Below are 15,503 nucleotides of genomic sequence, written 5' to 3' on the forward strand. Positions count from 1 at the left end.
GAAATTTGGATTCTCTCATATTTTGCGTCCTCATAAAGACATCAGTTATTAATTTAATGTTATCTGAATGTTGTCACGCACTTATCCATATGCATAAGAAGCCGCTTTAGCTGTGTCCAATGAGAGTGAAGGCACTGGAGGTCGTTTGTAGCTCTGCCTCACACAGTGCTTATCTCTTCTGAGAGTTAAATCCCGGGGGGCCACATCCCCCTGGATCTATATTTATTTCAAGGGCAAGTTAAGCCGCGCGGTTCCACAATCCTGCTTACTGGATGTGAAATTGTGTTTGTTTGATTCCCCTGGCCGTTATCGAGTGCGCTGGGCCTGTGTGCCAGCGTAATTATGATTGCCCTCGCACATTTTCCTTCTGAACTCCTGGAGCACGGCGTTAGCTGTTGATCCTGCTGGCCTAGTTTCCCTGTGACGCTGCCATCAGATTGCCGTAGCGCCGCCGTTTCGCGGAGAGCGTCTCAAAAGGCCGTTTGTTCCCTCTTTTTGCTGTCATTGTCACTGAACGCTGCGTTATGTCATCCCGTTTTCCCGAGCGCTTCATCATGGTGGGGAATCTTTTTTTACTACCTTGTCAAAATTTAATACCGTGGCTCAGTATATTCTAATGTCTGTTAAAATAATAATGGTTTTCTTATTCAATACTGAATGTAACATAGTGTGGGGGAAAAAATATGAACAGATGATTAATAGCTGACAAGGACTGAAAGTGAAAGTTCATATTCAGTTTTGTCTGGTAGCATGAAGTACAAAACAGCACTAGGCTTCAAACATTCAGGAGGCCAATCCGGCCTTTAGCAAATTGTTTCTGAAGAGTTCCATTTTAACTGCGTTTTGCAGCCTGCTGTGCAGCAGAATCTGTTGTTCTGGGTTTTTCTTTAGCTGCGGTGCTGTCTGAGAGCGGAGAATCTGGCGTGGCTTAAGCCGGCCAGTCGGCTGTTGGTTCACTCCCTGCATGGAGGGGCTTTTCTGATGGATGTGCAGTTTAAGCTCACGGCCCTGGAAATGTACATTGTGCTGTACAATGCTGAAAATGTGATGTTCTCTTAAGCCTTTAAGGTTCAGTGAAATCATTGCACTGAAGGAAATTGGAAGCTCCACAGCAAAATCAAGTTTGTTTACTGAAAAAAAGAAAAACATGTCGCTTCTGCTGTTAAATTTTTATGGAATGAATGTGTTCTATGCTTTTTTTTCCACTTTGAACCCACATTCTGTGAATAAATCCTTTTTTTTTAAATTGTTGAATATGTGAAACGGAATAAAATGCACATTTTCAATCCCGGACAGAAAAGTAATTTGACAGCGCAGAGACTGGATTTGATTCAGTCTGATTCGATTTTGCATGGGCGAGCGGCTGAGGGGGAGATGTGGCTTTTTCTGGCAGGATGTAAGCCACAGGATCAAAATGCAGGAGCCACAGGCTGCCACATGAAGGGGGGTACTAAACGATTCACCTGTGGCATTTCTGCTCTAGCCCTGAAAAAGATTGTTTTGGGTTTTTTGTTTTTTTTTTTTTTCTGTGCGGCCGCTCCGATCTGGGCTCCCTCTCCTTCAGAAGGTCAGGGACGGCAGCCGAGGATGATGGGACTTTCTGAGGAAGCAGCAGACGTGCCTCTCGGGGATGGAGGCCCGGTGAAGGAGTTTGGTGTCAGACCGTGCCGGGGGCTCCGTGCGCCTGGCACCGCATGACTGCCCCGGTGAATCAGGGAGGGGGGGGGGGGGGGGGCACTGTTCCACACCCGGCAGCTGTGAGAGAATTTCTCACCTCGCGGCGAGAGGTTGGGATGAGTAGTGAGGAGGTGTGAGAGGGGGCTGTCTGAGGTGACACTGCATCAGGAGTTTTGAGAGAGGTGCCTGGTGTCTCAGGGAGGACGGAGGGGAGGGGCGCTGGGTGAGCGAGAGCGGAGCTACCCAAAGTTACTCAGACCCCTGTGATTAGAGATGAGGGGCTGAGGGTGTAAACTACTGTGTAATGATGTGTAACCACCGTCACGCCGCTGCAGTGATGGTACTAGGACATAACATGTATGTGCTGTGTGTTCCTCAGCTATCTGTGCGTGCATGTGTGTGTGTGTGTATATGTGTGTGTGTGTGTGTGTATATGTGTGTGTGTGTATGTGTGTGTGTGTGTGTGTGTGTATATGTGTGTGTGCGCGCACATATTTATATGACCCACAGTGTTCACAGTGATATGGGATATGCTGTTGTAAATATACTGTTGTAAAGACTTTGTGTTCCATTTCATTGATGTCCCGGGGACTGCACAGTACCCCCTTTTTCCCAGCACTGCCAGACTCCCCACTCCCACAGAGCTGTTTGCTGACCTGTCTGTCTCTTCCCCCTCCCTGCAGGAGCTTCAGTTTGAGAGGCTGACCAGAGAGCTGGAGGTGGAGCGGCAGATTGTGGCCAATCAGCTAGAGCGATGCAGGCTGGGGGCGGAGTCCCCTGGCACAGCCAGTGGCAGGTAAAGAGCTCTCCTCTAACTCTGCAACAGTGCGACTATAACCAACCACAGATCTGCGGTCATTACCAACATGCACCAACCACAGCTCTACGGTCATTACCAGCATGCACCAACCGCAGATCTGCGGTCATTACCAGCATGCACCAACCGCAGATCTGCGGTCATTACCAGCATGCACCAACCGCAGACCTGTGTTCAATACTACCCTGCACCAACCACAGCTCAGCCATGTTCCTGGGCTGCTGTTTAGCAGAAGCATTTATCCTGAGTGGCAGCACAGCAGTCTTTAATGGGGTTGCAGGCAGTAGATGGCTTAACGGTAATGCAATAGATTTAAGTGGCAAGCTGTAGCTAATTGTTATGTACAGCAGGAGTGTTCACAGACTCAGTGCCTGCTTAGGCAGGTGTGATGATATGAGACTTTAGCAGAGGTTCCACGGTCTCCGCTGAGAAACAGATGTGCCAATTGAATATACAGATTTGTTTAAAAGAATGATTTTTAACCACAGAGCAATCTTTTACCTCATGCTGAATGAAGAGCAAAGGGCGATCATTTACTTACCTTTTTTTGCTTAGCAGACACTCTTATGCAGAGCAGTTTACATAGCTTAGAGTTATCCATTTATAGAGCAGGATATTTACTGAGGAAATTTGGGTTAAGTTCCTTGCTTAAGGGTGCACCAGCGGTGCCCCACTGGGAATTGAACCAGCAGCCTTAGGGTTAGCGTGTTGGATTTGAGCCCTGCTCCTGGCCGCTACGCCACACCGCTGCCTGATGCTGTGCTGTGTCAGAGAGAATGGTGGGAGATGAGATGGAGCAGGCGTAGTCGGGGGCCGAGTTATTTTCAGACTCCTTTCCTCAGACTGCAGTGGAAGCATCACTCTTCAAGCTTCTCTGGCTTCCCTCTCAGACAAATCCATCAACCCGGAGCTCCTATAATTCATATCAGACACAATTCTGTTCCATTTGCTGGGGCTGCTTCCTGGTTTGGGCTGTGCTCCTGCTTTTTAATATCACTATTGCCACCATGCCGCTGGGGGAAATACAGAGGATTCTGACTGGCTCTGATCCCACATGGCTCTGATGCCACTTTTTTGTTTGAAGCATGATATAATTTTCCACATGCCTGTTTTCACGAAAGCTGGAGAGGTTAACAGGTGATACAATCCTGTTGAGCCGGAGAAAAGCAAACTAACATTTAGCCATTTGTAGATGTTTCATTGCGTGGACGACACATGCATGACTGAAGCACAGCAAAGCTTATGTCCAGTTGCTGTCAGTGGTGGTTAAAACACCATGGCTTCCACTAGGCTGGAATTGGCCGAAATGCAAGGGACAGATGGTTTACAAAGCCAGAGAGGTGAAAGGAAAACCCAAAACAGGCCATTGTCGACAGGAGTGTGGCTATGTAATGATGCAGTGTAACGAGTGAGAATATAACAGGAACCTCCGTTAGACTGGTCATCCTGCAAAGCATGTTCCTGTCTATCCAGAAAGTGACAGATGGCTTTTTCTCCCCTGCCCAAGCATAAGCAACAGACATCAAGTATCAGTTAATCAAAACCCCGCCTCCAGCACAGGATTTGCATATAGCTGTTCAGTCTCCAAACCAAATATAGATACCGGCCTAGCAACTGTGATTTCAGCTGGACACTGCAGAACTCCTGCCGTTGCTCTGTCTCAGCTGATCCTCTCCAGTAGTGGGGATGTTAAATGAGCTCACAGCATTAGAGGGCAGTAATCGTAATGCCAATGAGATGAGAGTAATTAAAAGAGAATGCTCAAGGAAGTCCATTCTGCCGAGCCGTAAATCCTGTGAGTTTCTGTCTTTTTTACCACCATTTAGCCACCATGTGCGGTCATTGAACCGCTAATGTAAAGAAGCCGAGCACATGTGTTTTTATCCCATCAATTAGCCTAATTTACTTGAGTTAATCACCCCTCTCTGTGAGCTAAAGAGGGTGATGGTAATGACCATAGTCAACAATTTAACATTCTGTTTTGCTCTTAACGAGATCTGAAATTCCCGGGTCTGTTGGCATTGTTTTTAAGTACTGTAACAGTGCAACTGTAACATAACCTTCTTTGAAGTTTTCTTAATCACTTCAAAAGATGAAAGCACACAAATGCCTCCTGCGTTCTGACCTTCTACTCCACTGGCAACCCAGTGGGAGGTGTGTAGGTGTCTCCAAGATGCTGACTGGTATTTTCCTGAAAGTAGGTGTGCCTTTCAGTTCTCTTACGTTTGAGTACAATTATAGTCTTTAGTTGTCTGTTTTCATTGGTTTTACATGGGACAAACTCAACATCCTGTTGAGAAAATTCTGGAAAGGTACTTAATATAATATAACTTAATAACATAATGTACTTAATATATTATGTTTATATTTTCTGTATTATACTGAATAATATAAGCCTTTCAGATACTTAGATACTTAATATTATACATCATCAATAGGTCCTGAGTGTTTTAAAGGTCCTTATATAAGTATTGTAGATGTCCTTCAAAGTATTTTAAAATCACATCAGCAGACAGGTTACAAATGGAGGCTTGTTCACACTCCCTGTGCTTCTGTGGCTTGTGTTGTTCTGAATTCAAACTTCTGTTTTTCACCAAATTACCTTAATTTACACGCTCAGCTCAACCTCTCTTTAGCCTCAGTGATTACATGTTTTACCCTCTCTCCCTCTGCCAATCTTATGTACTGTGGGGCAGGGTTAGCAGATCATCTATGATCGATTCAGGAAGCGCAAAAGTGCCCTTTTATATATGGTTGTAGGGGAAAAAAATGCCAAAGGGAGTCTGTATTTACAGGGACCTCCAGCCAATAAAGTGACTGGAATTGTATTTAACTGTCTGCTTTGGCAGCCAGATGGCCCCTCAACCTCAACGTTTTCGGTCTGTTGACATTTCTGCCAAAAGTCCAAGTAAAGCAGTAACCACAGACATTGTCAATGGCATGCAAACTATGTAATGTACTGCCTTAAATGGCAGATCCGCTCAATCACGCTATCCACGGGCCGGCCCATTCCCAGGCCCCGCCCCCCTGATCAGATATGCAGGGTTTCTGGAACAGGATGGGAAAGATGGAGTGAACCGTAAAACAGACAAGTCTCAGTGAAGTGTTATCTGCTTACAGGAAGGAGCGCTGCTTTCTCAGTGAATGACTCTTGCACGCAAGTCATCCCAGCCGAGCACGGTGCAGGTGTGGTACCAGGTAAACACGCTGCAGGCTGGGACGTGAAGGCCTTTGTTGTGACTCTGATGGAAGTTTAGCCTCTGTCTGAACTTGTGCCGTAATATCCTCTGAGTGCTGCTACACTCATTTCAGTGGCATGCAGCACTCTCCCCTTTGGCTTTCAGCTGCCAGCCTCTCACCCTCCGATGTATCACCGAGGTGTCAGAAATTTGGCTCTTTCTCACAGGGTAAAGGCTGTGTGTGTGCTGCACTAGAGCCAACTGATGTACCAGCCCCCCCCCCCCCCCCCCCCCCCCCAGTGACAGTGTCATTGCATGCTGGGAAATCTGAACTTAAAAGCGGAGGCATTTACGGCCGTGTTATGAATGGTGATAACTCTTTGGAGTTGTTTTTTTTTTTACGGGTGCAGTCAGGTGTCATTATGATAAATGTAGCCAGTAAGCCTACAGCTACATTTGACACGATGAGTAATACCTGATACTGTTACAATTTAACAGTTGCAATATTATAATTGCACTACTTGTAGTTTATTGAATGGACTGTTATTGCCTGTTATATTGTGTTTGCTTTAGCCATGATTTAGCTGCTCCCTTATGTGGCCGTGATTACCCTCTCCCTTTGGCCCACCCCAGGCCCGGCATTTGCTGGCTCACTGTGGGATATGATACGCCTCGTGGCCAGAGCAGCCTCCTGGGAAAGAGGCCTGTTTCCGCTCTTTTTTTTTTTTTTTGTGGCATGAGGAATTGGGTTATTCTCTCTGCACAAACCTCCCATAAATATCCAGTGCACCAGAGGAGTATTTTTGCACATTTGTTGTTGTGGTGCAAGGAAAACATTACAGAACTAACAGCTATGTTGAATTACTCTTCTAATTCCCTGTTGAACTAAATGAGGTTTTTTCCACTTGTATGAGAATACAAAATGGTCCTGAATAGTGGGACAGCCTCTCCAGTTTACCCCTCCAGAATGGGGACTTGCACTATATTCTGGCAGCTTTACCCACTGTAAATAGTCTCAGTGGAGACCAAACAATTCATTCCTAAATAGAACAGTTCTTATTTGCCATAATGAAATCAGACAAGAACAGCAGTTTTTTTAATAATAAACAGTTTACTGCTGTATGGTGAAAAAGTATGTAAAACATTTTTCTAAAGATGAATCCATGTAATGCAACCATGTGATGCAATCCATGTAATAATGCAATTATTAATTTCCTGTTAAACAAGTATAACTGGGCCATATTGGTAGGTAAGGTATAATTTTCAATAGATATTATAGGAACATCAAATGTAATTTCTCAATTCAAATTGATAAAATGAACAGAATATGTGTTTTTAATGTGCTTTACTATGAGTCATTTGTACGAGAAACTTCTTTTATTTGTTAACTGATATGTCTGTGTTGAAAGTGTCCTTGTCCTGAAAATGTGCACAGAAATGTTCACACACTAGTTTAGAGTAATGGTGCAAAAAGAATCATGGGATTCCTCAAAAGGCAGTTTCAATGATAGATCCAAGGTTGAGTTTCAAGAAATGATTCCATTCTGTAAATTGAAGTAGAGACGTTAACTTGTTCCCTTCTCTGAGGGGAAGTGAGATGGGGTTGGGCTGTCACAGAGGCCCCCCCACCCCACCCCACCCTGACTGGCGGCCCACACTCGGACTCGCCCGCTTTTTTCTTCACAAGCCACTCGCCCAGTCCTGTCCCGCCCCTTCACACTCACCGAGCAGAGACCGCCACTCTCGCCATCCACTGTCCGTACTTTGGCTCTGTGGTTCCCAGAATGCCGAGCGTTCATCAGATGAGCTACAATGGGCTTTGAAAACCCTCTCCGCTGTAATACTGTAATACCGGGGCCTCTGGGCCTGTGAGATGAATGCCCTTTCTCTTAGCACACTTTTTAAAATGTATTTCAGGCCTCTGTGGTGGCAGATTGGCACATCTGCAGAGAATCGATACCTCTTATATTTGCTCTGGCCACACTCGGAACAACCACAGGATGAATTGGTTTGCTTGACCTTTCCGATTGTTCTCAAAATCCATTTCTCGAGGACCAAAGTCACACAGAGAGAAGGAGTACGCCCTGAGAAGGCAGAAAAACTCATTTTTGTTTTTGTCCCCAGACTTGAAACCAGCAAACATTAGCAGTGTGTTTGTTGATATCCGGACTACGCCGTTTGAAAGTTAAAAACCTTTCAGCATGTTTATGTCAACTATCACACTGACAGTATGTTGCAGATCTTCAACTGACTGTATCAATTATTTTACTTACTGCATGTATGTTGATTACTATATTCATTTGTTGCACATTACAAAACTGATGCCATTTTTCAAAATTTACACACAGAGAGCGTATATAAAACCATCTGTAGTACACAGTTCATTTATATTTATTCTGCGATTGATTTCATGACCTGTCAGAACCCACACAATCGTGAAAATCTCAGAGCACTGTGTGTCTGGCATGTTCTGATTGCGGTGAGGTCTGTCACTGAATGACCAGAGAAATGTGTCAGTTGCGTGCTGCATACAGGCTAAATCCAGTGTGTGTTACTCTGACACGCCTGCGTAATCCTGCTAACACTCTCTTCTCCTGTGTCCACAGCTCGTCTGAGAAGTCCTACACCTGGAGATGTGCAGGTACTGTGCCTTCTTGTGACAGACCCCTGCAGTGTGCCATGCTGGGTGGGGCGGGAACGGGACGCTTTTAGATCCTGGAGGAATACATTCTCATTGCCAATAACGATAATAAGGAAAATGATAATCAAAACATTAAGGTAGAACCACTCTGTGGTTGTAATAAGGATTGCGGTAATAATAACAATAACAATAAACTAACTTGATATACTTGCATTTAACGGGGGCCAAATAGTGTGGCTGCTGGCCTCTGAGGGCAATTACAGGTGAATTAGGTGCCTACAGTGTGTGTACTGCTGAGTGGTCAATTATAGAGCTAAATGTTCTTTTTCACACATGAAGTGCCATAAATTGCAATTATATGTAAATGTACAAAATACATGTACAAAGTAGGTTTGCAAAAGAGCAGGGCGGGAGCAGTTATGTTTTTCCTATGCAGTGAATGTGATTTTCAAGTTTTTATGGGCACATAAGGCAGGTCCTATCCGTTGCTTTGTGACAGGATGGCTTAAGAAATCCTGTATGGCAGACTATCTGTGTGGCTTCTTGACCTTGACCTGTTTCATGCTGGGGATATTTTTCATTGCAAAATTATCAATGTTTAGATCCAACGTGGCTGCTGGTCTGTGTGATATCTTAGGGGCCACTGCTGGCTATGAGATGGCAATAACCTCTATTGTCTTCACATTTCCTGTGTGGGAGAGAGATTTGTCAGTGGAATTTTATGTACTGTCCATGATTTTTGGGATTTTTGGCAATTCATGAAATAATTCCATGCATGGCAGTGATGAGAATTGATTTATGTAACCAAATATATCCTCAAAACAAGCATCAGTGTCGTGTTTATGATTTTGTCAGTTTGTCTGTTTTTCGGATGTGGGTGTATATCATGCATCCATATCAAATGACAGACTAAACGTGAAATTAAGTTTTGAATGGTTGCCATGGAGTTGTAAATTTGTTTTTTTTGTTGTTGGATTTTGTCTCTCTTTGCTTTTTTCTCAGTGTACACAGTGCCGTATTTACACTGAGCTCTCAGATGAATAGCTGTCAGCCTGAGAGCTGCAGCCACACAGAACTAAACACACTCTCATGCAGTTTGCTTTAATGCTATACCTGCACTTCAGACTTGATCAGGAAAGGTTGGTGAGAACTTGGATTAATATAATTTTAAATGTGGTCTGAGGAATGCTCAAATATTTGAATCATGGTAGAAACATTGCAGGGAGTAACTTTTTCCTTTTTCTCATTTTTCCTTTTTCAAAAGTAGCCTAAATAAATGTAAAATAAAGTTCATGTAAATATTTCTTCTCAGAGTTTTAACTGCGCCATAAGGCTATGTGAGCATGTCCGACATTTTTGAAACTCCATTAAAATATGCAAAGTTTTCCTCCACTTGCGGCATGGAGCTTAAATCTTCAGCAGTCTCATTATTTTCCTAAATGCAGATCAGGTTACTCCTTGACCTTGACAAGCTTTGATCAGGAACCGACTTCACCTGCCTCCATTTCGGCTTATTTCAGTGATCAGAGAGAATTTCCAGGCACTAATAAGTGGTTTTATTATGAATAAATATCACATCAGCAATAAATAAAGAGGGACTGTTATTGATTTGTCTTGGGTTGCTGGGACTGAAGGAAACTTTGACCACATAATTATGAATTTGATACCATTCATTACATTTAATTCACTCAATGTCTGTATTCTCTAACTTTCCCTAATTCAAATTAACTTTGCAACTTCGAGAAACAGAATTAATCTCAGACATCTCCAAAATACATTTCTGTGGGATCACATTTGGAGTCATTAAAACACTTGAACACTTGAAATAAAGTTTAACCCGTTTATATATGCGAGCAGAAAATGTCAGGGCTGGAAAGGAAGAGAGGATGCTTTGACTTGCTGTATCTCACTGTGATTTACTGCTGATTGTGATTGATTCCATTCCATCAGTGCACCTCTGTTTTGTGTTAAAAACGCAGATGCCGGGACTTAGGCAGAATCTGGGCAAAACAGGGGCGTTCAAACTCCAGCCCTCTCCCAGAGACAGGTGTGATACAGCACACAGCCATCATGCAGGAACTCCTGCAGTCCACGCTCATCACAGCAGAAGAGATACCTTTGAGATCCTTCACTGAGTCCATTGAAGACTCATTAGACTCCATCAGCTCCACTTACCAATGCGTTACGGTTACAGCTAGGAGAAAAGTGGGTGATTGCAATATTCTGTGCTAATATACTGTGTATTTTTCTACTACTGAATGATTCACAAAGGAGTCTGAAAGAAATTTTGTAATCGTACCCTGTTCAGCTAGGTCACAGTCTGTGACATGCAGCTCTGACTGCACGGGGTTTTAACGCAACCTCGCTGCTGGGTCCCGTGTTTGAAAAAGTGTGTGCACAAAGGATCAGTCTGCTGCTATTGCTCTGTTTTTAGGTTGTCGGCGCTATTTTTTGATAGAAAACAAGTTATTTGCCTTCAGTGAGCGTGCGATTCTGTGCACTCTTATTTGCATGCTCTGGACTGTAGATGAACACGCGAATTGCATCTCATATCTCATGGGCATGTGAATGGATCGCGTCTAGCATCTAACCAGTGTGTTTAAGCAATGGAATTTCTCACAGTGAGCAGAAGGCAGTAGACTGGAATTTGATCGCCGTGTTGGAAAGGCGTCTGAAGCTGTCTTCCCAGAGCTTTTATCACTGGGAACAGCGCAGAGGGTTGTTAGGGTTCCTGTTTTGAGAGCGACTTGTGAGAACCTGACTGTCCCAGTGAACATTGGGTGTCTGAGAACCTGCCCTGGGAAAACAACTTTAAATGACTCTGAGCTTGAATTTGCATTATGGATTTGTTGAACTGGTCTGGGTAGGCAGCTTTTCTTCCACAGTGTGTGTGTGTGTGTGTGTGTGTGTGTGTGTGAGGAGAGGGGGGGGGGGGGGGTTCTGGAAGAGTCAGTGCTCTAAATGAAGATTTGAGCTTTTATTTTTTGTTTTTTTGGGTGATTTATTTTACTCACTTGTCACAGTATAAACTGATCTGCTTCTCTAACATAGTATTCCCAAGGGCTAAAGCAACAGCACATTTTACTGCGGCAGATGACAGCCCTTGGACAGGTCTTTATACTGCAAACACAAGTGAATTATATTATTATTATATAAAGCCATAACAACATGCCAAGATAGGGTGGAATGGCTTGTTGTCCAAGTTTAAAAGGCGGTTCCACCAAAAACCTATCTTTTATCACTTGCTGTGTTTTCCTCCATGGTCCCATTCTAGTGCTGTACTCCAGACACAAAGCAATCCATCCAAGCAGCATGTCACTGAGAGATACTCTTTCTGTCTCTTTACAGAAGTGAACTTTGCACTTTCCCAGAAATTACTGAAGGTCCGCTAATGCAGGGGCTCTGGTGACTCAAACATCGTAAAATCTACAGTACAAATCTACAGTAGTGCCTGGTCTAGTGCTGTGTGGGGTTGCTGTTCTCCTCACACAGGGTTCCAATAAACTTACTGTTACCTGGAGCGCTCTGAGAACCATCTTTCCTGCTGTGAACAGAAGCCGTTTTACAAGCTTCACTTCCTTTAAAGCCCGCATGCTGCCCAAAAGCAACCAGCAACAGGAAGACGAACTGCACACGGTGTTTATACGGCACACACTCTCCACCCAGAGCCCAAACAGGAGACATGAATTCAAAAAAATACAGATATATGAAAGATGAATAAAAGGCACACTTGTGCAAAAAATGGGACACAATGGCTGCAATTTAAATGGACTAAATAAAATCAATAGCATGACATAGCGTGACCTAGCCTGACATAATCTTACAACCTTTCTTAGCCTCTCTTGTTAAGAGAGGAGAGGATTGTTTTATTTTTATTTGCTGGCTCCTTCGCTACCTCTCACTGCTGTTTCTTCAGAGGTGTCGGTCTGCTCCTTTCGTCCGTAGCTGGCTGGGTCCTGGAGGACTCTCACTGACTCTGTTTTGCCTGCTGCTTTTCACAGAACCTCTGAGGAACCTCAGGGAGTTTGTTTGCTTCCCTATGATTATGCATGACGTCCACTCTGAAGCTGTTACCTGGAAACCATTTTCAGAGTCAAAAATATAAAAAGAAAGGAAAATAAACGCTGCTCATTTAAAGGAATTAAAACAAATTTAACAAAAAAAACCTGTAGAAATGGAAACGATTTCTTTTAATAAACCAATACAGCTGGAAATAAACCATACAATGCTGCACTGTTTATTTATTGTGCAGCTGCTTGGGTGAATGAATAAACATAACTCAAAAATGGAGGATTATTCATTGCACACTTTTCTCTTAATGGCAAGTTGAGCTGAATAACTTCTTTATATAAAACAATTACCCAATCAATTATTCCATCGTTAACTATTTTTTGTACTAGGAACTGCATTTTTAACAGCCAAGCTACTTTCAGTTCACTTACAATAGCACAGTTCGACTTGCTCGTGTTATATTGAATTTTGAAAAGGAATTAAATTGAATCTCGGATGGCATTAGCCACGAAGATTACTCTCACTTCGGTATTTGCATGGAGAATGCTGTGGCAGGGCCTGTTTTGGCATCATTAGGATAATCAGATTTATGGAGATCGTCTGAAGAAGGCCCCTCAGCGACGGTGCAGTGATGAAGTCTCATTTGAAATAATTAATGCAATCTGCAGTGCAGAATCCGGAGTGACAGGTGTGTGGCCCTCAGACAGAATTAAACAAAGCCACTGCCTCTTCTGTGTAAAGCCACCACACACCACACATCCACCCCCAATAAACAGTAATTGTCCCAGAACTCTGTATTTCCTGGTGTCAGGATGATGAATCTGATGACCAAGGCCAGGACGTTTGACCTCATCTGACATGGCAGCGCAAGTTACCTTGCACATTGACCAAGCCTGATCATGTAATGCTGGAATATTTTGGTGACAAGATGCTACTCGGATGAGAGAGAATACCTACATCTTAGATCACTCATCAGACAGTTCAGCAGATGCCGTTTTGTGCTCGTCGCCGCACGGCATCCGCTGTTTAAATCGTATTTTCGAACGCTGCAGTCCCCTGCCAGATGTTAAACGCAGAAAGAATCTGTGCGTGTTTGTCTGCGAGGACCTTCAGACGAGCTTTGAAACATGGAGTGGGTGGGGACTGTGGGGCTGAATCAAACGGGCAGCTGTGTTTTGTAGAATGAGACAAACCGTCTGCCGTCCACCCCGGTACCCATCTCCTGCCTGCGTTTTTAGGAAGACACTGGCAGTGTTCCCAACCTCAGATAAGATGACGACATCACAATTTAAACGGCTGACATCACTCTGAGAGAAAAGATGTATCGGAGATGAGAAATGAAGGCATTCATGCTGAATCTAATGTAAATCTTTAGCGAACTTGGTTCAGTTCAGGGGCAGTAACAATATATTTGGTCCCATTCACTGAGTTCCTGTCTGTGGGATTTAATTTGCTACATGAATGGGGAGTGCGAAAGTCCTCCGGCTTCAGAAAGGGGAAGCTTCACATTATTATTTAGCATATGGGGTTACTAAATCCTCTGTGCTGTCACCTTTCTGGTGGCAGTGTCATCATTTCACTGTAACTACTGCGGCAAATTTGCACAGAATAGGTTCTCCTTCTTCATAACCTTTAGGGGCATTAAATAAATGGAGAAAGCAGCCTTTTTTTAAAAAAATGAGTGTTTTGCCAGGAACCCCTGCAGGGGCGGAATGAATTGGCTTGGTTCTGCTGGGGATACACTCGGCCAGGGTCCCCTCGTTCTACCTCTCTCAGCACCCCATGACTCATACAGGCGCTTCTCATTTGCTCAGATGACATTAGGGAGGTGTGCCTATCCCCTGGATGGCGTCTGCTTCCTGGTGCATTGTGGGATTTGTAGTGTGAAAAACGGTCGCATTGACCTGTACGCGTGTTGGGAGATTCGTATTCGCTCGGTCATATGCCCCTGTGTAGGTGCAGGGGTTGTCGCTGGGAGATGAGCCTAATGCAGAACCTGCAGTGAGCGGTGCCAGTTCCTCCCGCCTGTCACTGAGCGTATCGATGCGCCTCAGTCCCCGCGGATCCGTAATGCTGGAGGCAGCCCCTTGGCAGCGAGCCGCGCGGCTGGGAGCATTCCAGGAGGGAACCCGATCCGGCGGCCTGTCAAACGCGCTCGGCCTCACTGTCAGCGGGTCCGTCCAAACGGCCCTGGCAGAGAGGCGGGACACTTCCTCCGCGAAATTCATCAACCTCCCCCCCACGCAGGAGGCCCACCGGGACCAGCCTGTGACGCTACCGCTTTAGATCAGACTCAATCATAACGCATGCGAACTATCAGAGAGACTCATGGGAAAACGATGCTTCGCTGCGTATAAAAAAACCTCTCGGCAAATTGGACTGAAGAGCAACAATTAATATCCTGCGCTGAATCCGAGAGACGCGTTATTACAGTGACAGTTCCTCCCGCTGGATTGCACGGCCTCTCTGCTCTCGGTGTGAAACCACTCGAGGCGAAGCTCCAGCGCTCAGGTTTTTCGGACGGCTCTGAATGCTGTCAAATTGAACTGGATGAATGTGATTTCTATGCGAATGTGAAAGGAATTACTTTCTCTTTGCTCTTACTGAAGCGAGACTTCAGAGCCCGGCAGTCCGTCTGAACGCCCCGGCCTTCCGGCACCAGCACGCTCCTGACACCCTTTCCCTTCCAGTGTCTGCTGCTCATCCTCTTCCTGTGTCTCGTCTGTTTTAGATGCCTCCTCCACAAGCGAGGCCAAATCCCGAGTGACGGACAGCTGTCAGTCTCCGACGTACCGCCTCAGAAACGAGCCGGAGCACGGGACGTTGTTCGCCTCAGAGCAGGCCTCGCCCCATGAAAGTGAGGATCCGCTAACCCGCTAACTCCTCCTGTCAGTACACTCAGGGGAAGGCCTTTTTGCTCTTCAGACCGGGTTTTTATTGGACGTTATGTTACTTTACATTATTTGCCTTATCCAGAGCCACTTACTGTGCATAGCCTGCATATCACCCATGCACTCCCAGATATGTGCTGAATCCTCTGGGGTTATAAGTGCCCTGCTTACGGCAACAGCAGTGACTGTAAGAGGAAGTGAACCAGCAATCGTAGGGTTGCAAGCTGTGCTCCGTATCACTGCATCACACTGCTGCCCTGGGCATAAATTAGTATATAATTAAGAAA

The 15,503-nt window shown here is 44.8% G+C and overlaps 1 protein-coding gene across 5 annotated transcripts in view; it reads left to right on the forward strand.

Moving 5' to 3' along the window:
* Nucleotides 1–15,503, forward strand: part of pkp4 (plakophilin 4) — a 93,427-nt gene that overhangs the window by 41,106 nt on the left and 36,818 nt on the right. For all 5 annotated transcript variants that reach the window (XM_036544947.1, XM_036544948.1, XM_036544949.1 and 2 more), the window contains exons 3-5: nucleotides 2,361–2,473; nucleotides 8,280–8,314; nucleotides 15,057–15,182. In XM_036544947.1, the coding sequence (XP_036400840.1) occupies nucleotides 2,361–2,473; nucleotides 8,280–8,314; nucleotides 15,057–15,182 (274 nt within the window). The remainder of the gene's footprint in view (nucleotides 1–2,360; nucleotides 2,474–8,279; nucleotides 8,315–15,056; nucleotides 15,183–15,503) is intronic.

Source organism: Megalops cyprinoides, chromosome 14, assembly GCF_013368585.1.
Source record: "Megalops cyprinoides isolate fMegCyp1 chromosome 14, fMegCyp1.pri, whole genome shotgun sequence".
Lineage (NCBI taxonomy): Eukaryota > Metazoa > Chordata > Actinopteri > Elopiformes > Megalopidae > Megalops > Megalops cyprinoides.